The sequence below is a fragment of the Leuciscus leuciscus genome (assembly GCF_965113295.1).
Source record: "Leuciscus leuciscus genome assembly, chromosome: 1".
Lineage (NCBI taxonomy): Eukaryota > Metazoa > Chordata > Actinopteri > Cypriniformes > Leuciscidae > Leuciscus > Leuciscus leuciscus.
The window spans coordinates 59,063,199-59,090,037 of NC_138725.1; the positions used below are offsets into that span (position 1 = coordinate 59,063,199).

Genomic DNA, 26,839 nt, shown 5'->3' on the forward strand with positions numbered 1-26,839 from the left:
TACAGTGCAGACAAGACATTTTAATGACTGAAAATGAAAAAACAACAAAAAACACCAGAAATTACATGACTTTTGATGAAAGTCAACAACCATTATTTATGAAGTATATGCATAATGCATTTCTGTGCAAATAGTTCATGAATGAGATGAAATGAATGTGACTATTTACATTGGTTTTATTAAAAAGGCTCAATGTTCATAGCCAGTTCTAAAGCTCAGTGATCTCTACTGATAATCATCACCTGCTCGAAATACGAATGTTAACAAGGGCAATGGCAAATATTATTATACATTTTTTATTCTGCCTATTTCTCCTATTTCTGCCTAAAGCTATATGATATCTACTACATGCTGGGCTGGTCACCAAATGCCTGCAACTCCATACAAACCACTGTGATACATGTTTAATAAAACTGCAGAAAGAATAGAAATATAACAGAGCAAACAAACTTTAAAAAGCTACAAAGCATTATAACTCAAGATCTGCAGTCTGACATCTCGTTCTGTTCACCACTCAGTTGCTGCGTGTCATCATCATCATCATCATCATCGTCACATGGAGGACGGTTACGCTTGAAAAATCCCACCTTAAAACAACGTTGTATGTTAACATGGATGGAGATTTATGTGGTATCACATTTGTGTTTGTTTTACAGTGATAAGCTTTGTTTGTTGTTGGCCCAGAGGTCTACATGAGACAAAGCACCCTCTGCTGTTCAACATGTAGAAGTACCTTCCAGAAGATGGTGCTCAGGGCAGCCAGTAGCAGGAGTCCAGCGATGACTGACACTACTATCCACCACAAAGGAACCTCCTCTTGTCCATCTGGCCGTCTCCATACTATATTTGTATGTGTCTAGATAGAGTTTATGAGGGGGTTTAAGAGGAGTTGCATATATTACGTGATACAACCCAAAGAACTGACGTCTCACCTGTGCTTTTCCTCTGGGCAGGACAACTGGCTGGATTTTTGAGGGCACATCTGTCACCTCATAGTGAGCCGTGGAGTGAAGAACGTAATTCACATATGGTCTCTGAGCAGTGAGAGAAAGGGGTATGATTATTAGACAACTTCTTTAAATGTTTAGAGTTTGATCTTTAAAGTTTGGCCCACCTTTAAGAAGGTTTGTACCCACAGCCTGCTCATCACTCTTACAATGGCTCTCTCATCTCTCTGCAGTCCCGCAGCCTCACACTCAAACACAAGACATTGGTCACCACTAGAGCAGTTCTGCACAGTGAGAGATTTAGCAATATTTAACAATAAATTCATTACAATTTTAAAATATAATTGTATGAGTCCTGAAAGATGGAGGCATTTGCACATGCTAAGTGCCTAAAATTAGAAATGTCAAAATCTAAATGAATAAGCAGCTTCTGTTTACAAGAACGATGTGTGATATCCCCCTCTACTGGTAAAGAAGAATCACAACATTACTGTAAAATAAAAACAAAATAAAATAAAATAAAATATTGTTTAAAAGTTTGGGTTCTTTTTCTAAGTTTATTTATTTATTTATTTATTTTTTACTAATACTTCATTCAGTAAGGATGCATTCAATTAATCAATAGTGACTGTAACACTTTTTTTGTTACATTGTTACAAAAATCAATTTCAATTGAATGAAATGCTGTTCTTGTGAACTTTCTATTCGTCAAAAAATCCTGAAAAAAGTACCATAGATTCTACAAAAATATGAAAAACATAAAATATTTTTTCAACATTGTTTATAATAATACATTTTTCTTGAGCACCAAATCAGCAAATTAGAATCATTTCGGAAGGATCACGTGACACTGAAGAATAGAAAATACTTGGAAAATATATTCAAATAGAAAACAGTTATTTTAAAATTGTAATACTATATCACAATATTAATGTTTTTACAGTATATTTGATCGTATAAATGCAGCCTTGGAGAGCATAAAAGACCCTTTCAAAAACATTTTTTTTTTAAATCTACAACTCCAAACTTTTGAACTGTGTGTATATATATATATATGATGTATATGACAAATGATGAGATAGAAGGTTCTGTACCACATGGACTGCATGTTGCCACTGCTGCTCATATTCAGTTTTTTGCGACAGGTCACGTTTGTTGAAATGATGAACCTGGCCTATGGTGACGTTGGAGGACTCCAGCATCACTAACTGTGATAAATAGGTAGTGTAATGTTTATTGCCATTGAATACATAAATGGTATCACAAAAATATGTCATGATAATTTGTGCATGGTACCATGGTTATGCCACAGTACCTTGGGGTCACTGTGATTTTGCCAAGTAAGACATGTTCCTGGGTCAAAATATTTTGTTAATCCTGGAACAACATTTCATGTCTGAAAATTTAGTCCTAACCCCATCCCTACCTCTAAACATAACCCTACCCATAAGTTATCCCTAAAATCAGAAGGAAATGACAGGTGAATAACAAAGCCTGTTTGTAAGCGTAAACTTGACATAAACTGAAAAACTTGTACCTCAAATCTGATTGGTTGATTGGAATGTTGTTCCAGGATCAACAAAAATGTTGATCCAGGTCAGGAACATATTGTACTTGGTGGAATCACATTAACCAGTACCTTGGAGTGACATGTAGATACCAATGTATGATTATGGTAATCGTTCCGTATCATCAGTTATTAAATGTTATGCACATGTTAACACTGTACCATAGTACCAACACTGTACATCATTGTTTACAGATATTGCTGTGCTTTTTCAATAGTGTAATAAAGTATACTAGTATAATATAATAACAAATGACTTATTCAGAGGGTTTAGTTTCAAAATCATAGTCAGTAGGGGGCACTCTCACCCCATGTGGGTCGATGTTGGCGTAGTCTGTTTGACAGGAGATGAGCTCTTGGGAAGCATTAGCAAATACATATAGCAGATAGGACTCATTTTGTGAAACAGGAAACTCCAGTGTAAGCTTTGCATTCACCGGACTGGGGCCCATGTTCCTTAGCTGAGACAGGAAATTAGAAACTTGTACATAAGTATGGTAAAACCGCTTAAGTGAAGGTGTTAACAATAATCCTAGACCTAGACTGAGAATTTTACCTCATATACATGCTCTACGAGTGGGCCTACTTCATTCAAGTCTTCTGGATAATCATTTGGCTCCCATTTAGCAATAGGCAGGACACAGTCAACAGGAGAAGAGATTCTGTAATGAAGAAACTAAATGGTAATTCAAACATGAACCAAACCAGTTTTACTTTCAGAAGAGTGAGAAAGAATATTCAAAAAGAAAATTTAGCAACTGTAGTGAAGCATGTTAATACATTTGATTATGAACACTAGCGTGTGTATATATATATATATATATATATATATATATACATACATACACGCTAGTGTTAACATTTTCTGGGGTCAGTATTTACATTTTTTTAATAAGTCTCTTATGCTAACCCAGTCTGCATTTATTGGATTAGAAAAACAGTAAAAACAGCAATATTGTGAAATAATATTACAATTTAAAATAATGGTTTTCTATTTTAAAATATTTTAAAATGCATTTCTTCCTGTGATGGCAAAGCAGATTTTTCAGCACTCATTACTCCAGTCTTCAGTGTCACATGATACTTCAGAAATCAACATAATATTTTGTGGAAACTAATACATTTTTATTTGACAACATTCTTTAATTAATAGAAAGTTCAAAAGAACAGCATTTATTTGAAATATTTGTTTGTTTTTTAGAACATTATACATCTCATTACTGTCACTTTTGATCAATTAAATTCTTCATTGCTGAATAAAAAGTATTTATTATTTCCATAAAAAACAGTCTTGTGAATGGTTTTTAAATATATATATATATATATATATATATATATATATATAATATGATAAAAGGGGATAAAATGATACAGTATGAGAAAATGAAAGTATAGAACTAACCCACGCATTTCCAGGGAAGCTGCAGCAGTAACATTAACCTGCAATTGGACCAGGTTACTGTCTGGTTTCTGGCTGTTCTTACTGAAAACAATAAGAGAGACCAAGAAGAAGAAACAGAAGATGATAATCATTGTCATCATGGGCAACATGTACCAGAAAGCGTTTGTTATGGAGCAGACAAGCTAGGAAAAAAATAGTTTTTTTCCCCCCTGTTTTGTTTTGCTAACAGCACAGATGTTGTTTGTGTGTGTGTGTGTGTGTGTGTGTGTGTGTGTGTGTGTGTGTGTGTGTGTGTGTGTGTGTGTGGATGTTCAGACCTTCGTATTTGCATTTGGAATGTGATGTGATTCTCCACTTGTTCCAGACCACCCATGCTGAAGTAAAGACCTGCTTTCAGCTAAATGAGAGAAAACAACCGAGAGCAAATTTTTTTACAACAGGCTTATCATGAATGATCAAATGATTTGAGGTGGGTTATTATGTTGATTATGTCACCCTGACCTGATGTCCAGCCTCCATGGGGTTTCCCAGATCACAAACCACAATTACTGAACCATTCTCCTTCTTCTGACCGCAAACCAAGTGACTGAAGTCCTGCAAAACACATTTTACACCTTATGTGACACAACTCAGCAATAATGCTACTATTCACAAGAACATAAAATAAGTGTGCTGACAGAAAGGGGACAGTCAGATATCATTTGTTAGGCTTGATCTAGTTGTCTGGCCAGTGGAAGACAGTTTCTTAAAAATATGATCTGTTTGGAGATCTTGTTTTCGTGAAGACTGTACCAACATCAGTTCCATTTGAGTTCAGACAAACCTTGTACCAGTGTTGTTATTGTTAACTAAAACAATGGGTTTCGTTTAGTAAAATAAAGAATAGAAGAAAATATAAATATTAGGGAAAAATTTTAAACTTAAAGGGCACCTATTATGACCCTTTTCACAAGATGTAAAATAAGTCTCTGATGTCCCCAGAGTATGTATGTGAAGTTTTAGCTCAAAATACCCAACAGATATTTTTTTACAGCATGTTTAAATTGTCATTTTTTGGGGGCTCAGAAGAACGCGCCGTTTTAGTGTGTATCCCTTTAAATGCAAATGAACTGCTGCTGCCGGCCCAAAAGGCGGAGCCTCACGAGCTCCCGCTCAGAGCCAGGACAATCTCATCTGATAATATCAGAACAGAAACTATCGGGGCCCGTCCACACGGAGACGCATTTCGCTGTATACGTATACATTTTTTATCGTATTGGCGTTTCGTCCACACGGATCCGGCGTTTTCGGAGACTGAAACCGCTATTTTTTGAAACCGGGTCCCAAGGTGGATAAATCTGAAAACGCCGCCCTTGCGTTTTCCGTACATTTTGTGAAACGATGATGTCATCACACCAAGTGTCAACTAGTCAGACACCGTTAAGTCACAGCAACTACATTTATGGTTTTTCATATTGTTCAACAAAGTTCTTGATTAAAAAAGAAAAAAGAAAAGAAAAAAAGAAGCTACTGTGCCTAATATTATTGTTGTATACAGCCATAGTATACAGCGCGCAAGGTTTATGCGCATGCTTTAAGTCTTCTTCTCCGTTTTTAGTGTATGTCTGTGGCAGAATTACAGCGCCACATACTGGTCTGGCATGTATACTACATCGTTTTGAGTCGGTTTCAGTGGTTTCGTGTGTACGCAGATATTTCTTGAGACGACGCCGTGTTTACGGAATTTTTTTTTTGAACGGGGAAAAAAAATATCGGATAGGGAAAGCTCTGGCTTCGTGTGGATGTGGCCTCAGTAGCGGTGTTCATTTCGACTCGGAGTCGGACAATAATGCCCACAGAGCCAGAGAATATATACTGTATGGAGATTGAACAGGTATAGTTTAGCTTAATTATGGCTATAACTTATTTGTCATCTGCTTTTATCCACTATTAATACAAGCCTGCTGTAGCAGACCTCGTCCGAATGATGACCAAAATATACTGATGAGTTCAATTAAGTTTATTGTACATGACACAAAAGATGAAGCGTTAGTTTTACTCCAGAGAATCACTGTAAGAACAGCTAACCTTAAATAAACACAGTATAAGATGTGAGCATTTAAGTCTCATCCAAAACTCTCTCTCTCCCTTTCATTAGCATGGAACATACACAGCGAAGTACACAAAACACTCGTTACAACTAACAGTAAACAAATATATACACACCTTTTCAGTCTGTGCTTAATAAACTGGTACACTGTATATCCGTAAAACTATTCGATGAGCTGTCATAAAGTGCGCGCTCCCACTTTCATTTCTGCCGTGGTCAGTAACGTTAGTCCTGTCGCTCCGGAGACTGTTAGCTTGATCACGAACAGTTGGTACAGATCCATCCTCGAGTAACAACGAGAGTAAATGAAGACTGCCATGTTCATTTTTACATCCAACAACAAAACACCTCAATCGCTTAGGAGACATTCTTGTCTACAGCTGCTCAAGCGTGGAAACAATGGCGGACTGTGTGTGGCTCACTCAGGGCGGGTCTATGCTCAAACTGCAGTGTCAATCAACAGTCGTGGGAGGGGCCTGTGCAAAGTGACGTCACATTGCCCCGAAGCTGAGAACAGCTCATTCTGAGACAGTGCTTATGATTTATGGGGATTATAAAAAAAGCACTGGGTGGATTTTTATCATTATAGGGTGGTTGTGTACACACACTGCCAACACACATTTATGTTCAAACACCATGTAAAAGTGAAATTTGCATAATAGGTGCCCTTTAAAACGAAAATTAGAAATGTTGCTTTGGCAACTAACTAAAATAAATAAGTTGGGATGCACCGATATGAAAAATTTGGCCAATATGGATAACCGATAATTCTTTATATTTCAAAGCCGATAACCTATATATTGGCTGATCCAATTTTTTACATAATGTTCGAGAGCCTGATTACAAAAACAAAAGTCTCACCATTAAATCCATGTCCCAAGCACAATTATAATGTGCTCATTATAATTTTACGTAGCCTATATATGACAGACTATTGTCATGTTTTCAGTTTGTGTTTTGATCTGTTTTTCTGTTCAGTTCATGTTTGAATTTCTTTGTTCATCCTCTTGTCAGGTAATTATGTCAGTTCACCTATTTGTCACTATGGTTACTAATTGATTTGAGTAGGCTATTCTGTTCAGATATGTCTTTAATATTATCTCGTTTGCCCATGCATTTAAGCCCTCTGTTTTCAGTCAGTCCCTCGTCTAGCATTATTTCAGTTCTCTGTGATATGTGGTTGTATGTTTTCTTGTTTAAGTATAGGATTAAAGTCTCTTATAGTAGCCTATCTCCTTTGTCGTGCACTTGATTACAGCCACCTAATCCGTGACTATATGACTATGACACATGTTGCACTTAACTTTTTTCTTTTTTTGAAGTGATTCCAATCGTATTTTTAAAGCAATTCAAAACCTAGTGGTGGGTAGATCGAGGCTTCGTGAAACACTGAAAGAGTTGAAGCAAATGTGCCGTATTGTGTTGAGGCTTCGAAACAATCCGACACCTGTCTCCATGGTGACCCATAGTGGTCAGAACAGTGTAAATGCAACAAAAACCCGGGCTAAACATGCATAAAAACAAATCTATTGCAATTTTTTTTATTGAAAGTAAAATCTTTCAAATGTTATCATCTAATAATCTAATAAGATTATCAAATGTATATAGCCTATGTTATTTTATCAATTGTCAGGGTTTGTTTTGTTTGTTCTATCAGTGGCTCAGCTAATTAGGCCACTAAGACTATACTACCATTATTCATTTTAATTATACTAATGTCTAATTAAAACGTATACAAATGTATAAAACTGATCAGAGATCAGGTAAAACCCACAGACACTTGTTCAATGGTTCTCAGTGAATCCTCAGGATTCACGGGTTGACAGATCATCGCCCCCCAGCGGTAAACCATTGAAACTTCGAAGTGTTTCGAAACGTTTCGAAAAAGTTATGACGTAATGAAGCCTCGTTTACTGAACTCACGTGACTCTGGCAGTTTGATACATGCTCCTATCACAGTTGTGTTTTGTTTAGTTTGTTCTACTTTGAAGATCTGGGCTGCGTTCAGCCCCGACAAAACGCTGCACAACGTTTTTTAAACAGAAACGGTGATGCGTTGAACACCCTCTTCTGATGACGCAAGAGTTGCAACTATGGCAGCTGAGAAGGCCATTCTTTGTGTTCTTTGTGAAGAATTTTCTGAGCCTGATGAAGTCGGTATAAATATGTGTTTAATACTACAAAATATGCTTGATGTTACAGTTACTGCACTTGCCGCCCAGAACAAAAGAGAACATCCCAATCGAGTGAAGGGATTGCTGAAACTGAAATGGAAGCACACATCTTACCTAATTCAGACTAAAACACATCTAGGCTATTTAGCCTCACATACTGACTTTATTTGTAGTTCATATAATACCCTGTATTTTCTTTCTCATTTTAAGGAAAAGCACTAAAAGGGTAACTAAACCCTAAACCAACTTTCTTTAGTTAATGATCTGTAAGAATGGGGCTTTATTAGTGCTGTTCATTGATTCAAGTAACTTTTTTGACATTTGGGTATAAAGTGTTTTAACTCTACAATATATGGTGTAAAAACGTCTGAGTGCTGCCCTCTTCAGGTTGAACGGTGGCTACTGCAGTTGAATTTTCCTATTGGATGTTTGCGGTACTACGTGACGTAAGCGGTACTACGCCCCTGGTACGAGCTCACCACGCCCTTGGTATGAGCTAGCGTAGATTTATCTGTATTTAGTACAGTGGTCAGGAGGATACGTAGGTGTAGTGTTGCTGGTTGCAACAGCACTGCTGGACTGCATAGCTTTCCATCAGACTTGGAAATTAGGCGCCAGTGGTTGCATGCACTTGGCCTGGAAGACCGTGAGTGTGAAACCTGCATTTTACGCGGGATTGCTTTTCCAACGCAATAGAGGTGATAATGGGCTTCCCCACACAGCTCGTGCTGATAAGCGACGCAGTGCCAAACGCTGCTCCTCCTGCATGGACTCCACCACCGCAGCGGCGTCTTGATGTGAGTGATCATATATATTTTAATCACAATTTATGGTTAGACTAAAGTTAATCCTCTGCGGTCGACAAATGCGTCGGCGCATTTTGCTGGATTTTTTCACATAGCGGCAAAATATGAAAATGCCTATAGAGAGCACGCGCTATTGACATCAACTCGATAAAACTCATCAGATGCATGTACTTTACGTCGTCTTGCGACACTGTGAGTCACTCTCCATTTTAGAGAGTCTGACACATAGACTGCAAAAAAAATAGGTGCACGCCCCCCCGCTCACGGTTCGTCCCCTCTATCTCCGCTGGGGTCTGCCCACTTTTCTAGCATTTTTCAAATATTGCCAGTGGGTGGAGCCAGGCTCTGACCAGGGGTTTAGTAACCCTTTAATTACCATTGTTTATTTCTATACCAAATGTCAAACACTTGCAATGATCGAAGCTATAATATAAATAACTACATCATTATGTTGATATCCTATATTTTTACAATAAAACTTACGACAAACATGTCTTCTAATATCCTCAGTTGTTGCGTATACCGAGCTGCATCGAACACATTTGAAAATTACTTTCCTTGAACCCATTGTGTGAGTTCACTTTAATACCGCGTGCTTTATATACATGTTGCTGCTGATTGGACTGCAGTTCTGACACACCCACCAAACAAGAGAAAACGTATCTCAAACCCCGTTGCACACCGGTGCGGTGAACGTGATTTCACCAAGTACCACATGTTCCTGGATCAACATCTTTGTTGATCCTGGAACAACTTTCCAATCAACCAATCAGATTTGAGGAACAAGTTTACAGTTTATGTCAAGTTTAGGCTTAAAACCAGGGTGAGGTGCTTCAACATCAGTGTTATTCACCTGTCATTTGGGGAAACTCTGATTTTAGGGAAACATTTGGGTAGGGTTAGGTTTAGGGGTAGGGATAGGGTTAGGACTAAATTTTGGGGCAGGAATGTTAATCCAGGATCAACAAAATATGTTGATCCAGGAACATGTCTTACTTGGCAAAATCACGGTGACCACACCGGTGCACGCCATTTCAAGGAAACATGACGTTCAACCCGGAAACCGTAGCAAAACGTTGCGCACCGTTTTGAACTTGAACGTGCCCCTGGTTCATCTTCAAGACGTTGGACTTCATTGTCATTATCAGTTCATCTGTATCACCTGTATCACCAATCATTGTCATCTGTTTGCATTTAAGTTCCGTCTGTTCAGTCAATCTTTGTCTGATCTGTTGTGTATAATGTGTGTTGCTGCCTGTCCGGCTATCCTTTATATTATTATCATTAAACCATTGTGTTGGAAATGTATCCTCATCTTCGTCTGCCTTCCTGCAAGGCTGCAACCACATGTGACAGCGCCGATCCATTGATTCGGAACAAAAGATTCATAAAGACTTTGAAGCTTCATGAAGCAGTGTTTTGAAATTGCAATTACTATCAAAACCCTTATAGTGAACAGTGTGCATCTAAAGTGTCTCAGCTGAAGGAAATAATCCATTATTTATCAGCTTTAATAAATTGCCCAAATTTTCTTATCGGCCAATAACATTAAAAATGAACATAATTGGCTGATACTGATATAGTGGCCGATATTGTGCATCCCTATAAATAAGTTTACGTTGAAATAATAACATTACTAAATTTGCAACTGCAATAAAATAAAGCTAAATAGAAATGAAAGCTAAATAGAAATAAAAATGACAAAAGCACATCAAATTGCAAAAACTTGAAAACGGAAAAATATAAAAATGAGCAAATTCACAATATTAATAAATAATACAATAAATAATATGATTAATATAATATGATTACATAAATAAAGTGATAAATAAATATGCCTTATTAGCCTATAGTCCATACTCCGGTTAAGTCTCCATTGACTTCCATAGTAAGAAAAAAAAAATACTATTGACGTCAATGGGGCCCATCAACTGTTTGGTTACCGACATTCTTCACTCTATCTTCTTTTGTGTTCAGCAGAAGGAAGAAACTCATACAGGTTTGGAACAACTTGAGGGTCAGTAAATGATGACAGAATTTTTATATTTGGGTAAACTATCCCTTTAATGTTCTGTAGCTATCAACAAAAAACAGAAAAATGACTAAACCCTCACCTCCTGGTTGCTCACAACACCCTGATAGTGTGTGTGCACTGGCGGGCTGATATATAGCTCAGTCTCGTAAGCTCCCTCTCCCTGATTTTCGGCCTCGATAATCAGCAGTGCTGGATTCTCATCGCCGATCAGGATTGGTTCTGTTGACCTGTTTTAGATAAAGTTTCACTTAAGATAAAAGTCTGTAAACATTTCATATCTATACTGTAGCTAACAAAAGAACATACGCCACTGCTTTCAGCTTCAGGTCTGGAATACAGATGTTATCATTACCACAGTTTAGTATTATCCGTGCCTAGACACAACAACAAATTTCAACAGGTTAATGTTAATAAATATGTGCCATTGTAACAACAAAAACTATATGTTCCAGCCTTCACCTGTCCAAAAGCGACACTTTGTCCATGCAGCACTGCATCTTGGGTGTCAGCCAGACTGTAGTTCATCGAGAAGAAGATTGGACTTAGCTTGTCCTTAAACTCAGGCTTAAAAGGAAAGGATTGAGATGAATGATAACTCACGAAACACACTGCAACATTAACATCTTCTTGCATTTTACATGACAAAAAAAGGATAATTAAGAGAATTTGATTGCAGAGAGATCACATGAATGACCCGTTGTGCAGCTGGGAGCACAAAAGCATTCTTGTTTTCATTTTTTTTATTGGTACTCTGAGCAAACTAGATCTAATTTATGTGTGTATAGTTTTTGTACTCTCAAAAGCACTTAGAACAGTCAGTGTTCTGCAACTTGAAGGTCACAGGACTTGTGCTTCTTATCCAATGGTCACATTTTCAGCGCATCAACATTTTGATGAAACCCACCAGTAGGTAGGCTGTGAAGTTCCTACAGACATCTCCTGAGTTTCTTTCCATCGAGAGTTGGAAGGAAGCGTATGGCTGGTTAGAGTCCAGCAGGAGGGTTCGTCTGGCCATGCTCTGCTTCATCCTGTCCAACTGAAGCTCTGTGTTGAGCACTAGAGGAAATATTTTGCAAAAAGCTGAAAAACCTGCAAATCTTTGATAACACCTTTAATGCACCCTACATATTTTATTTTAAGATCCTTTATATGTACAATAAGCTGAATTCAAAACTCTAATAAAGGCTTGTTCACACCAAGGATGATAACTATAACAATAAAGATATAGTTTTAAATGTAAAATGAATAGCAGAGTTCAAACCAGAACTATTTAACGCCAATGAGAAACGATATCGTTGGAATCACTTTTAGAAAGATGTTTTCCTGCTGATGAAACGCTCTGTTTATTACTAAATTATTTCATATGGATTACATACCAATCTCCTCAGGAATTCTGTGTCCAGATACACTGATGCATGCCATAATTACAAAGCTAAGGAAAAAGAGAAAACAAGTGGACATGATAGATATTCTATAGAAGTACCACAACCATGTTGACATTCAAAGCAAAAAATATGGATTGCTGATCAATGGAAGTCCTTGATGTATTGAGATTACTCCTAAAAAGGATGTGGGTGTATCAATAGCTCACTGTACCATTCCTCACACGAACTCTTTTAATCCTTGAGAAGCTTTTTTATAGCTGACTAGTCAAGCATTTTGAATGCCAGCCTCTTGAATCATAATGACACAGTAAAGCTGTCTCTTGTACTAAGTTCAGAAACATTACCAAGTAATGAAGGTGCTGCTCTGGTGGAGTCGACACAATTTGTCTTCAGGGTTCAAAAGTTCAGGGAAGAATAAGAGTCGAGCCTGTGTCCTCACAACAGCCTGTGCTCTAATAAAGTCAAACACGTTATTGATCCAACACACAGAATCATAGTTCAGATCAGTGGTTCTCAATTGGTTGGTCACGACCCTCAGCAGGGAAAAACTGCTTAATGCATATTATATAATTCATAAAATAATATATTAAAGGATTCAAGGATAAAAGGAAATTCTTTGGTTTAGTTTCATATGATAAAGTAATTTTGGCACTGTGTTGGGTCACCATTTGATGTCTAATGTAAATTCCGGGTCCTGAAGCAAAACCAGTTGAGAACCTCTGCTTTAGACAAATATACTGAAAAGGATGAAGCGTATATTGATTACAATAATGAATTTAAGGGTGTCATTCAGATGATTTTAAATTAGCACCTGTAGGTTGCCACTTTGCTCGCACCCCAAGCACCAATGATGAGGTCTAAAGGGGGGAAAAAACAAAGCATAATTATTATATGCCTTGAAATTGAGAAATCTCTCTATCAGCAAACACCACAAAGTGAGTGAAACAGGGATTGAGCTACAAGACAGCCATGTTAAATTGGAGGAAAAGAAGTGTGGGGACTACTTTGTCTGTGATAAGTGACCTAAGAGCACCAAGAGTCCCTCTTAAGAGATTGAGGTGCTTTGTGTCAAAAAGCATTGCCATGTCCACACTGGACCCCAGTGTCAGAGCCCTTTTCCATTTACATCTGTACTAAGAGGGTTGTGGCTCTGACTAAAGCATTCCTGTCTCATGGTGACTCCCAAACAGCTCTTTACTCCTCCCAAGGGATTGTGGGAAAGGGCTGTTAGTTGAGATTGTTCACAACAGACATTCGAACTTTGAGGACAGTCTCTGAAGCTTTTGTTGGCTCTATCATCCGGTTATTTGTGGGTTTTTTACTCCAAGCATGACTCATAGATGGCTATAAGGGGTTGCTGGGAAGGTTATGGTATTTTGATGCAGTGACCCAGCTGAGGTTTCCAGGTCAGATTTTAATGGAAGATAATGGGAAGTGAACAGTGATCTCAGGGTTCTGAGCTAGGTGAAAAGAGCTACAATTTGCTGCCAATGGTTTGAGGCATTATTTTTTTTTTAAATTAACAAAATAAAGTAAATGTGAGTTTTGAATTAAGTTTACCCCAAAAATGAAACCTGTCACCGTCATGATGTTCCAAACCTGTACCACCTCAATTCTTCCATTGAACACAAAAGGAGATCCACAGAATGAAAGTGTTTACATGCTTGTATGGTGGCTTTGATTGTATGATTTGATTGTATTCTTTATTGTTCCTCTTTTTGTGTTCCAGAGAAGAAATAATGCATGAATGCGTTTCAAATATTTTCAAGTAATATATCACATACCTGGATATCCATTATCATCAATATCTATCCCTCCTCTCATGCTGAAGCCAAACATTGGAGGATCTATGAGGGTATGAAACGGGCTCTCGATGACTTGAACATACTGGGTGGTCAAACCATCACTCTGACCCAGGTAAATAAACACCTGACCTCCTTCACCAGAGCCAGGTGCCCCCACAGCTACATCTGAGAATAAAGGAATATTAAATCACATTTGTTTATTTTTATTTAAAGGTGCAATAAATATACAATCATCCAGCATACAAAAAGAGGATAAAAAAACAAAAAACAAAAACAATGACAAAATAACCTTATCAAATCTGTATGATATTTAAAAAGACAATACATGTGCTTTTATAATAAAATATTTAAAAAATAGTGTTATTGTATACTAATTTTGGGGTCAGTAAGATTTTTTTGAAAGAAATGTTTTACTTTATTCAGCAAAGACCCTTTAAAAGTGTCTTTAAAGTTTTATTTGTTACAATGTTGTTTATAATGTTGTTCTTTTGAACTTTATATATTCATTAAAGAAACCTGCAAAATCTATAATTTTAACAGTTCTGTTCTGTATAATTCTGTTTTACTGTCATTGTGTTCTGTTTTCCTCGTTGTGTTTTTTTCCATGATTCATTATTAGATTGTGAAATAAAGACTTTTTGTTCATTCTCATACGTTGTGCGTTCATTACAGTGCACCAACACTGGTTGTGTGAGGCACGTCGAAGCAGACTCAGAAGACAGGATGAAATGACAACAGGAATTTAATATACAGTAAACAGAAACGTACCAAAACTACAACACAGTGTTGACGAGATCCGACAGTTAACAGAGAACAATGAGGAACTTAAATACACAGATGAAAAATGGGAAGACAAGGTGACAACAGCTGAACATGGTGAGTAATGATGATGATAACTGGCAGGTGAGAGTAATGGTGAAGTGAATGCAGGTGTAAGCCGGAGAGGATGATGAGACATGTTGTGAAGACGGTGACTAACAGGTGACCGTGACAAATATTTCATAATATTACAGTTTTTTTCCAATCACATACATGCAGCCATAGTGAGCATTAAAAAAACGTATTTTTGGAAAACATTAAAAAAATCCAACCAACCCCAAACTTTTGATTGGTATAGTTCAGGTAAAAAGTTATAAAACGTCTTGGTTACATATGTAACACTCGTTCCCTGAAGGAGGGAACGGAGACGTAGTCGACTGATAGAATCACGCTTAGGGAGCCTATCATCTTCGAGTATTGTTAAAACGAGCCAATGCACACTGGCGTGCGTGAATTGCATCACACGCTCCGCCCCGCAGCACGGGTATAAATACGGAAGTGGATGCAGGCACCAATTGTTTATTGCTGAGGAGCCAAGCGGAGCCCGGAGTCAGCGGTGGTGCAGCAATAGTGGCGACGGGACTGGAAATCGTTACCCTTTCATTTGAAGGAATATGCTGCGGAAGCCACATCCTGCCCGTAGGGAGGTAACATGTGGGGAATAACACATATGGACTGGGCAGTACAACATATGGAATGTCACTGAGGTGGCTCCAGCCTATAACGGGGGAGATGTAACTGGTCAGTGACGGCAGAGCAGGCTCTGCCAAGGGAAGACACGGGCTCGCCACAGGGAGCTGTACCATGGAAGAATACACATATGGGATCGCCATAGGGATCACAACATATGGACCCAGCCTAGCACAGGTTCCACCAGTGCATACGAGTGTTAGGCCTGGTATCGGACGCTCCGCCAGTTCCATTGCCGAAGGGTGTGGAGGAACTCAACAGGGTTTGGCTAAAGAGGAACTCACTGGAGCAAGAATGGCACCCATATCCAGTCCATAGGAGAGGAATGCAAGCAGCAGCAAGCCGACGCAGCAAGCCGACACTTCGAACCCGGCTTACAGTGAAACTGGCTTCATGTGAAGGGAGCCCACGGGAAGCAACCGGCTCGACACATAGGCTATTTTTCTAGCGAATGTGTTGGTGTTGGCTAAAAACATCTGTCAGACAGGCACCCTGTGTCAACGCCCAGGAAGGAGCTATACTCTCTCTTTGGAGGGGCTCACCACCCAGGGGGCTCGGTGCACCTTGGAAATATACACCAAGATGATGGCAACCACTTATCCAGTGGGCCAACCTCAGCTTGGAAACAGCCATCCCTTCTGCTGGTCTCTGTAACAGACAAGAGCTGGTCTGAGGTCCTGAGGCTTTGCATTCTGTCCAGTTATAACCGCAAGGAGCGGAAGTGAAGGAGAAAAGCCAGGGCTGGGTCTGCCTCCTCCGGGCAGTGCTTGCAGGCTCACCACCTGGTCCCGTTTTAAGGGAGAGGTAGGAACCTTGGGCACATATCCAGGCACTGAATTCCAGGCACGATTCGTCGACCAAAAATGCGTGCAGGTCCCCTACCTTCTTGATAGAGGCAAGCAAGCAGGAGAACTGTTTCTTTAAAAACAGGATTTTTAACTCAGCTGCCTGCAGTGGCTCAAGGGGAGGTCTCTGCAGTGCAGTAGCACCAGAGATAAGTCCCAAGAAGGTATAGAGGGGTGCAAGGCGGATTCAGTCTCCTTACTCCCCTCAGGAACCTGACGATCAAGTCGTGACGGGCGTTAATATAAAGGCAACATACATTTTAAGGGAGACAGCCCTCGCTCTGACCCATCTTGCAGGAAAGAAAGTACGGAAGTGATCGAACACCTTCGGGGGTCTTCTCGGTGAGTAGAACACCACTCAACGAACAGAATCCACTTCAGGCGTAAGCATGCCTCATCTTTAGAGGGTGCTCTAACAGAAGTGATGGTGTCTACAACATGTTTGTGGTAGATCACCTAGAACCTCCGCTTTGGGACCAGATATGGAGGTCTGGATGCGGGTGCCAACGGTGCCCCATTCCCGAGATGTCTCAGATGAATGGGTTAGGAAGGGGCTGTCGAGAGGAGCATAAGTTCGGGGGAACTAGGTCCGGTTGGGCCATTAAGACCCGCTCCTTCTCCCCCCTGACTTAGCACAATGGAAGGCTCGGTGGCCCGAAGCGGGTTCTCAGTGTGTGGTGCAACACTTACCTGTCTCTACATGATGGCAGAGAGTGCGTGAGAAGGCGTGACCGGGTCCTCGAACCGCACCCAGCTGCCGGCTGGCGATACAAGAGGGGGCTAAGTGGTGCAAGGCTTTACAGGGTCGCACACTGCCAGTCTGGCCCTCTTGGGACCAAGGAACAGAGGAAATTGCTCTTTCTTTGAAAATGGAGCCAGCGGCGGAACAGACACACACACAAACAAAGAACTCCACCTGTGAATGAGGAGTAAGGGACCCACGGGGCTTTTCCGGGCGGGGAACCCCTCACTGTGATCCTTAGATCACCAATCTCATCTCACGCGGCACTCCAGATTTCTTCTGGGAAGTTGGCCCAGAAGAAACACTAGAGCGGGGCATGGGAATGGGGACTCCAGCTTCGCGGACGAAGGCGAGTCTCGATCTCAGCACCGCGATGGTCATGTTCCCGCAATGAGAACATGAGTCATCCACAAAAGCTGCCTCAGCGTGCTTTAAGCCCAAACACGTGAGAAATAGCTATTGTGACCGTCAGAGGGGGACAGAGCCCAACCACACCCAGAAACGCACGGATGGACTGGCATCTTGAAAAAAAACACCCGTGTTGCTCTTTCAGGAAATGGGATCCGTCACCAGTGAAGCACTCACTACTTCCGCCCTCAACCAGCCGTCAACAAACACTTTAGAAATTTGATGCTGTTAAAACAGCAGTTGAGAGCTTCAGAAGCTTGCGATCACCGCTGCAATCTCGCTGTAGAAACACCAGCACTGGGAGAGTCTTCCAGAAGAACACAGACACACTCGCTCGTTGCAACACAACAACACTCAGAGACATCGACACCGATCGTTTCCAAAACTAAAGACAACTGGTGCGTGCATCCACTTCCGTATTTATACCCGCGCTGCGGAGCGGAGCATGTGATGCAGTTCACGCACGCCAATGTGCATTGGCTCGTTTTAACAACCTTGACCTTGACCTTGACCTTGACCTGAAACATTGTCATATACTATTATGATGAACAGGATTTGTTTTACAGTGTAATCTCATGACAATGCTTTCCTTAAGATAAGCACTGAAACTCAGCATGAATCTGAATTATATTGTCACAGCTGAAGAACACCTGACCCATTTAGGTCAAATCACTTTCAGATGCTGCTTTCATAACAGAGAAAAATTAGATGGCTTGTGCTCCTGCTGTTATTAAGTAACAAGATTAATTTGATTGCAGCTGGAAAAAAAGATTCTGATGGTGATGAATTAAATTTTATATAACAGCAACCACAGTGCCTAATTTAACACATTGCCCTCTGTAAAGATCAATGCCTGGGGCAACTGACAGATTTTCCTTCTGATTCATACTTTGTCAACATTAAACTCATTTGGCTGTTAATTTTCTTCTTGTACTTCTACACAGATGGTTTGTGCTCAGAATTATCAATAAAAACATTAAACTGCATGTTATTTTCACAGTAAATACTACTTTGTAATGTCAGAACAGTCCTCACCATTAAACCCATCATAGTCGATGTCTCCCAAAGGGGCGATGGCGCTGCCAAAACGCCCATAGGCATATGTCCCTGTCAGCATCTGGTTGGGCCTAGAGGAGAAGGAGAAGCCCTCTCTTTGCAGGTAAACATATACTTGTCCCACTTCTCGAAATTTCTGAGTGGACAGCTGCTCCATAAAAAGCGGTGCTCCAATCAGGATATCATCGCACCTGATGACCACAGAGAGGATATAATTAATTTAAAAAAACATTTAATAAATTCTCATGAACTACCCGAACAAGAAATTAGTCTTTGCAGGAATCATTTACCCATCTCTGTTGATATCTGTTACTGCCACAGAATGCCCAAAATAAGATGCTATCTACAGAAGACAAGACAAAAAGTTAAATTACTGCATTTAAATCTTTAGTGTGTGTCCTTACCTTGACAACATACACTACCGTTCAGTCTGGGGCGATTTTTTATGTTTTTGAAAGAAGTCTCTTTTGCTCACCCAGTCTGCATTTATATGATAAAAAATACAGTAAAAACAATAATAATGTGAAATATTATTGCAATTTAAAATATTAACAATATTATATTTGAATTGTCACATGATCCTTCAGAAATCATTCTAATATGATGATTTGATGCTCAAGAAACATTTATTATCATCAATGTTGAATTGATAATATGTTTTATGACTGATACTTTTTGTTCAGAATTCTTTGTATATATATATATATATATATATATATATATTACTGACTCAAAACTTTGAATAGCGTGTAATAATTGTTACAATATTTTATCGTTAAAGACACTGTATTGTCTTGTTAAATATAATAACAATTTTCACTGTAAATTATAAGGTAATTTATACTCTTTACTGACAAAAAATATATAATTTTACAGTGTAGTTGTCACGTTGTGGGTTTTGTTTCTTGTTCCTTGTTCTTGTCTGTCATGTGATCCCCTGTTCTAGTCATGTGATCCTGCCATGTGTTCCCTTGTCTGTTGTGTCATGTTGGCATTGGGTCAGTGTTTAATTGTTCACAGGTATCCCTTGTCTTGTCATTAGTCTTTTGTGTATTTAGCCCTCATGTTTGCCCTGTGTCTTTGTTGAGTATTGAATGTTTCATGTTGTGTAAGTTTATGTTCTTGTTTTGAGTTCCATGCATTGGCATGCCTTTATTTTATGTTTGATCACGTTTGGAATAAGTTGCATTTGGGTTCTCACTACTACTTGCCTTCAGTGGACTTTATTCGTTACAGAATACTCAAACTAACATGGACCTAGCAATTTATCTCTTCCTCCTCAGCCAAGGTAGCTGTCCTATTGAGGATTACGTGGAGGAGTTTTGTGGGCTTTGTCAGGGGATTGACTTTGGTGACGATGTCTTGAAAGATATGTTTCGCCATGGACTGGATGATTGTATTTATTACTACATGCCTGGCAATACCCCTCACTACACTCTGGCTCAATACATTGACTGTGGCCTTTTATTGAGCGGCTCGTCATTTACTGTGGGCTTTGCGGATGAGGAGCCCCGCAAGCTCACAGTATCCTCTAGAGGACTGACTATCCTCTGAGTCAGTTCACGTCATGCCCACTCTAATGTTGGCAACTCCAGTGCTCACGCCGCTCGCCAGAGCTTCATCCTGTCATGGCCGCTGCCGAGCCTGAGTCACTTCACGTCAGTCCTGCCGAGCCTGAGTCACTTCACACCAGGTCAGCCGTGCCTGTCTTCGGACAAGGTGGCCGCTGCACCTGAGACAGTTCCGGATGATACATCACTCATGATAGTCGCCACGACTATTTTGTGTGTGTGTGGGCAGCACACACATCGGCTCTCGCCCAAGTTGGCTGTCACGCCTGAGAGTTTGTCTCTAGCCAAGATGGTCGCCTCTATGCCTGTGTCTTCGGACAAGATGGCCAACTCTATGCCTGTGTCTTCGGACAAGATGGCCACCTCTACACCTGTGTCTTCAGACAAGATGGCCGCCACGCCAGAGTCTCGTCCCGAGATGGCCGCCGCCACACCAGAGACTCGTCCCAAGAACATTTTGGGGAGGGGCAGTAGGTACCTGATTAAGGCTTCAGAGGCCGTGCCCCCCTGAACTGTTGACGCCGCCCTGGCCCATTGCTAAGCCAGGGCGGCGTTGACAGAGCCTGCACGAGCTTGTTAAATCTAATACATTATAACAGTCTTTCTTTACTATCACTTTTGATTAATTGAATACATCCTTAAATAAAATAATTAAAAATAATAATTCTGACCCCAAATATTTGAACCTATAATAATAGACACTATTGAGAACAATTTAAACACAATTGTACTGGTTCATATCCAAATCAAATTTAACCACAGATACAAGTTTAACCTGAGTGCCACTAATCGCCTTCATGATTTGCAGGGGCTGTGTTGCTCCATTTATTATTTTGACCTAAACAAAAAAAAAGAACAGTACAACGACTGATTACATTGACTAATTCCATAATCAATTGTGTAACTGTGCAAGAGCTTAACTGGAGTGCATAATCATCCACATAAAAGTGTAAGAGCACTTACAGAGCCTGCAGTGTGCAGATCGTTTGGGACGCCAACAACATAATCTGCAATGATTTTAAAATAAGAAAAGTTGCACAATATTGCTGATAAGAGCTGCAGACCAAACTTATGTTTCATTTTTCTAAAAGCTGCTGTTTAAATTAAATATGTAAAAATTAAGATAGCTTGTCAATTATGATTATCACCTGGGACATGGTCTTCATTAAACTGCCCAGCAGCAACAGAGTATCCTATGATGCAGAAAAATGAAGAATCCTCAATGGATGTTTCAGATTTTCATTATCACTTTATCATTATTATTTTTAAGTTTCTATATGGAACCTGTAAAGTGTTCTGTCAGGTGCTTCATATATATAACATTTTAGGGGTTCCCATCGTGGGATCATTTTATGGATTTAGTTCTAAATTAATAGTTAATAAATTAATAGTCTAATTAATTAGCTTTTTTTGGTCTCTGTTTTGAATGACAGCTGTCACATCTTACCCAGATATAGGTCGTAGTAGTCACGCCTTTGTGGTGTTTTGGTCTCACCGTTCACTGAATGCTTGGGAGAGAACGTGCTGCCACTGCTTATGATGTTTGCAAGAGATGCAGTGATTATCTGACCTGAAGTAAAGAGAAAGGTTTACATAGGTATAGTCACAGCACACTTCACAAAGACATATAGTCATATAGGCTAACTCCCACTGAAAGTGCTCTGTCAATTCACATTTAAAACAAAAACCCTCTTTTCAAATGTTTGAAACACACTATCACAGTGAACTTGAAGACAGCCATGAATCTAGTGGACTTCTAGCTTTTCTAACATATTTTACCTTGAAAATAATAGCCTCCTGGTGCACCAAGTATCACTCTGCCATTCTGTCACAACCAACGCAAGCAGTTTTTACATGCAAAAAAAAAAAAAAGAGATGTTAAACTATTTAAAGTCTGTTGCAAATTACTCCACTGCCAAAAAAGAGAAACAAGGAACCTTGGTGATGTCTGTGGTAAATCCAGCCTCACAGTAACGCCTGTCAGGATCTGTACACGGTCAGAGTACTTGAAACATTAGGCATTGAAAGAGTAATAACAATGTATTTGTATTTCAAATTTATAAACACTGCTGTAGATCTATAGCAGAACATTTCTGTATGTGACAGCGGTAAAATTCAGTGTCTTACAGCCTCTGGTGTAAATCGCCTCTACATATTCTTCCCTGCAGGGGGCGTAGTTTGCCAGCTCTCCTGTTTGCATGTTCAAAAGCTGGCAGTTCCCAACAGGCGTATTCATGGCCTCCTCCTTTTCCAAGAGCACGTTCCAGTGGAACATGGGGGCACAGGCCTAGCTCATATGAAACATATAAAACTCGTTTTGAACTCCGAATTAAAACCGGGTAACCCCCCAAAACGTAAATACAAAAAATATTTCTCACTTTATCATATATTTATAGATGACAAAAACGTTACTGTTTTGTTTAAAACATCTTCACTAAAGTACAATTAGGGTTGCTCAAGACAAACCTAAAATTACTGGAAGAAATCCATTTAAAGGTCCCTTAATAATTTACATTCTATGACCAATTATAACAAACTATATCAAACCTAAAAATAAACGGCTTTGGCTGAAAAACAAAACAAAACAAGATGCTTAAATCAATTCTATTAACTAGCTTTTGTGAGGGCTGTTTGTGAAATGCAGTAACTCACCAAGATGTAGTTCATGTAGGTTCGAACTGAAGCGCCCAGCCACTGGTTTGATTTGTGAGCCATTAGGAGCATTTTACCAAATGTGATGTTTTCATCACCTATGAAACATTCATTGAAAAAAGAAAGAAAAAAAGGTGTGGTAGAATTTACTTTTACTGTATTATGACAACATTTCATGATACCAAATATTACATACTGTAGTGTTTCCCACAGGATTTTGTGAAACTGTGGTGGGTGGACCTCTGTCCTTCTAGTGGTCTGGAAGCATGAATACATTGATGTTTTTACATGTTTAAGTTAATTAATCAATCTGGTGCACTTTGAGAGTTCAAAATGAATTGCTCCAAACCATATTCAGTGTGCAAACTGAACAAAGTACATCCGTGCATTGACTTGTACCTGAACTTTAAAGGGGACTCAAACCTCTTTTTAGCTGTGATATAGTGTCTCAGTCTACATTACACTACATAATGATAATAATAATAATTTTATAATATTATTCCTATGACAGTAATAGCCATATATTGTAAAAAAAACATTGCAAAAAATTGCACTGAAAAATAAATAAAACTTTCATAATTAGTTTTGTCCTAATTTCTATACTTGAAAGAGATAAAACACATGAACTTTTAATTTGACAGAAACTGCATTCAAGCTTTACAAATGGGTCTCATTACAAATCTGGTGAAATGCTGTAATCGTCAACTATGCAAATGTGAAAATAATGCGTAACTGGTGGCCGTTAAGTTCCCACATGCACGCTAAACTCAGCTCATGCACAGATGAAGTTCACTGCATTCATTCACTGTGAACTGAGACGCGGATCTGATCACGTGAGCGAGGTGCGCACTTCTCTCTGTGCAGCACAGTCAGTCTTTTGTGAATTGATAAGGACACAAAGCCTTCTCGCACTTTTGATTTTAGTTTGTTTGACAGCAATGGCAAAAAACACGACATTAAAGACCTTTTATTATAAGAAGTTTAAATACATTTTCGGGCCGCCACAGACTTAATGAATGGGAAGCACTTAAATCTATTTGTGGTTGGCTGACACAAATAAATAAATGTATGGGAAACACTGCATACTGCATACTTAGCCTGTACATATTACATGATGCTATACTCACCTTTTTGGTCAAAGTTTAAAGTCTGACACGATTCTCCACTTGTCGAGTCACACATGAAGACAGAGCCACCATGCGAGATCCCAGGCTGTCTGGTGTTTGCTCTGGGTGCTCCAACCACCACACTTATACTGCAGGGTGGACACCAGAGCATACATAATCAGAAATTTTCACAGAAAACCTTCAGCATTTTTACATAAAAAAACAAACAAAAATATAAAACAGAGAGAGAGTGTGAGAGACAGCTTTTATTTTTTATTCAGTTTTTATTCAGCAGGAATGCATTCAATTGACCAAAAGGGACAGTAAAGGCATTTATAACGTAACCACAAGATTTCTATTTCAAATAAATTAAATTCATGAAAAAATGTATCAAAGTTTCCACTTAAATATTAAGCAGCACAATTCTCAGATTTTCTTATCAACAAACCAGCATAATAATGATTTCTGAAGTAATGGCTGCTGAACATTTAGCCTTGTCATCACAGCAATAAATTACATTTTGAAATATATTAAAATACACTGTTATTGTTTTTACTAAATTGTCAAATAATTGCTGCCTTGGTGAGCATAAGAGACTTGTTTCAAAAACATAAAATTTTACTGACCCCAAACTTTTGAACGGCACTGTATAATTGTGGCATTAGTATAGTATCATATTTGGGTGAAGGGCTTAAAGGGATAGTTCACTTTTAAATGAAAATTCTGTCATCATGTTGTTTCAAACCTGTATGAATTTCTTTCTTCTGCTGAACAGAGAGGAAGATATTTAGAAGAATGTCAGTAACCAGGCAGTTTCTGGGTCCCATTGACTTCCATAGTAGGAAAAAAAATATACTATGGAAGTCAATGGGACCCAGAAACTGCCTGGTTACTGACATTCTTCTAAATATCTTCCTTTCTGTTCAGCAGAAGAAAGAAATGCATACAGGTTTGAAACAACATGAGGGTGAGTATATGATGACAGAATTTTCATTTTAAAGTGAACTATCCCTTTAACAGATTCTGGAGCAGTTAACCAGGTAATCCATATGCAGAACGTTTGCTGTGGAGGTCAGCACCACTCACCTTTTGCTGCTTGACTGATAAAAGTCCACTGAGAAACCAAAGTAACTGTCTTCAGGGCCAGAGAAGACTGTATAATTGTTCAGATCCAGGTTAAAGCCACTGATGTGATTTGGATAAATGAGCATGGACAAATATACAGTAAAAAACACCAGAATGACTTTCAGCCTTTTCTCCATCTTCTCTGAGATTTTTGGAGTCGTCCAAACTCTTTCTACACAATTCTCTCTGCCACTAGGAAGAAGTTAATGTTGTTCTGTCCCTTTGGGAGATGTCGGCACAACTCGTTATAATACTATGTGGTTATTGGAGTTAATATGACACTTGTGGGTGTCTGTTTCTGATGTGCTTCCTTCAGATAAGATGAGGTACATGCCATGGGTTTCCTGAATGCTCAGTGTGTTGTGGCATTTACAATTAAAATAAATAAATAAAATAAAATAATAAATAAGATAAATTAATTTTAAAACATTTTCTGTTTTGAGATTGCAGCATATGAACACCCAGCTATGCCTTTCAATGAATCCACATTATAGTAGAGAAAGTGAACATGCCAATGTACCAAAATGTAATTTGACAACAGCTCAAAATAGACAAAAAGAAGGAACATTTTCAGAAGTGATAGCAGAGAAGTGACAGAATTATGTTAGCAGTCAGGAAGTCTCATCCTAAGAGACAACACACTTCTATAGCTACTCATCTAATCGTAAAAACGTTATTACATTTTTCAATGCTCTTTTAGATCTGTTGCAGATTTGGGTCTGAGTGCAGCCTGGAGCAATTCATTAGCTCTTTAAATATGAAATTTGACTTGCTGTTCAATAGCCTTCCAATAAATGTATTAGTTGTTGTTTATCCGTCTAAGTCTGGTGGCTGAGTGAATGTCTTTCCTACTCTCTTTATTGCGTCCTTCCTATATACTGTAGGGGACATACAGGTCAGATTAAGTACTGTATGTTTGGGTATGTTCATATATGACTTTATTTCTGTGCTTTTCAGTGCATCTCAAAGGAGATTTTTTTTTCTGTTTCTGTTTTGTGAAGTTTCATTGTTCTTTTTTATTCACTACATTAGTTTTATTTCACAAAACAAGATGTATGCTTATATTGTTTGAATTAACATTAACCATCCACATTACAATTAGTTTTAAAAAAGGGATGCATGAATAAGCATTAAATATTATGCTTAATGTTTATTTGATGTCGTGCATTTCTATTCTGAGACAATCTGTTCACTTCAGCCTAATAAAAACAAAATGACATGCTAAATATTTACAAGCTTTCATCTTATTTTCTGACATTGGCTACATTCTGTATTGCACTGAATTCATTTGAAAAAACTATGCAAAGATAATAAGAGGCAGATATACTGATATAAGAAACAGTCAAGGACAAGGGAATGACGTTTGCACCAAGAAGTCAGGGTTATGTTGTCATTCCATATTTCCCTGTGTGTTTGTGTTTGTTCCTTTGATTGATTCATCTCACTCACCTGTTGTTAATTAATTAACTCATTAGTTCCCCATGTTTGCTCTGTGTAGGCTTATATAAGCCCTCAGTTTAAGTTAGTTCTTAGTTAATTTTGTCTAGTATTGTTTGTTAAGTGTGTAGTTTTGACTCCTATTCTCCTGTGTCTTCTCCTTTTTTGATTAAAAAGT

General features: G+C 38.8%; 1 protein-coding gene across 1 annotated transcript; it reads right to left on the reverse strand.

Annotated features, from left to right (window-relative positions):
• itga2b (integrin, alpha 2b) lies at positions 1-25,472 on the reverse strand. The gene is made up of 30 exons (XM_082183895.1): positions 25,186-25,472; positions 24,121-24,248; positions 22,994-23,091; positions 22,469-22,628; positions 22,279-22,328; positions 22,121-22,166; positions 21,789-21,911; positions 21,490-21,534; positions 21,305-21,348; positions 21,117-21,179; positions 19,061-19,113; positions 18,750-18,961; positions 14,190-14,375; positions 13,217-13,262; positions 12,750-12,857; positions 12,397-12,452; positions 11,925-12,076; positions 11,480-11,584; positions 11,327-11,394; positions 11,100-11,247; positions 4,418-4,510; positions 4,234-4,313; positions 3,917-3,997; positions 3,071-3,176; positions 2,823-2,975; positions 2,042-2,155; positions 1,115-1,231; positions 933-1,034; positions 734-856; positions 1-587 (listed from the first exon to the last, which is right to left on the reverse strand). The coding sequence occupies exons 1-30, from the start codon at positions 25,359-25,361 to the stop codon at positions 477-479; spliced, it is 3,147 nt and encodes a 1,048-aa protein (XP_082040021.1). The 5' UTR covers positions 25,362-25,472; the 3' UTR covers positions 1-476.
• Between the last annotated feature and the right edge of the window lie 1,367 nt (positions 25,473-26,839).

Excerpts from the sequence above, each read along its gene's own strand:
- itga2b (XM_082183895.1), bottom strand. The coding sequence starts at position 25,361 with ATGGAGAAAAGGCTGAAAGTCATTCTGGTGTTTTTTACTGTATATTTG. Across the intron at positions 4,314-4,417 it reads CCATGGAGGCTGGACATCAG|CTGAAAGCAGGTCTTTACTT; the intron begins GTCAGGGTGACA and ends TCTCTCATTTAG. Across the intron at positions 1,232-2,041 it reads GGCAACATGCAGTCCATGTG|AACTGCTCTAGTGGTGACCA; the intron begins GTACAGAACCTT and ends CTCACTGTGCAG.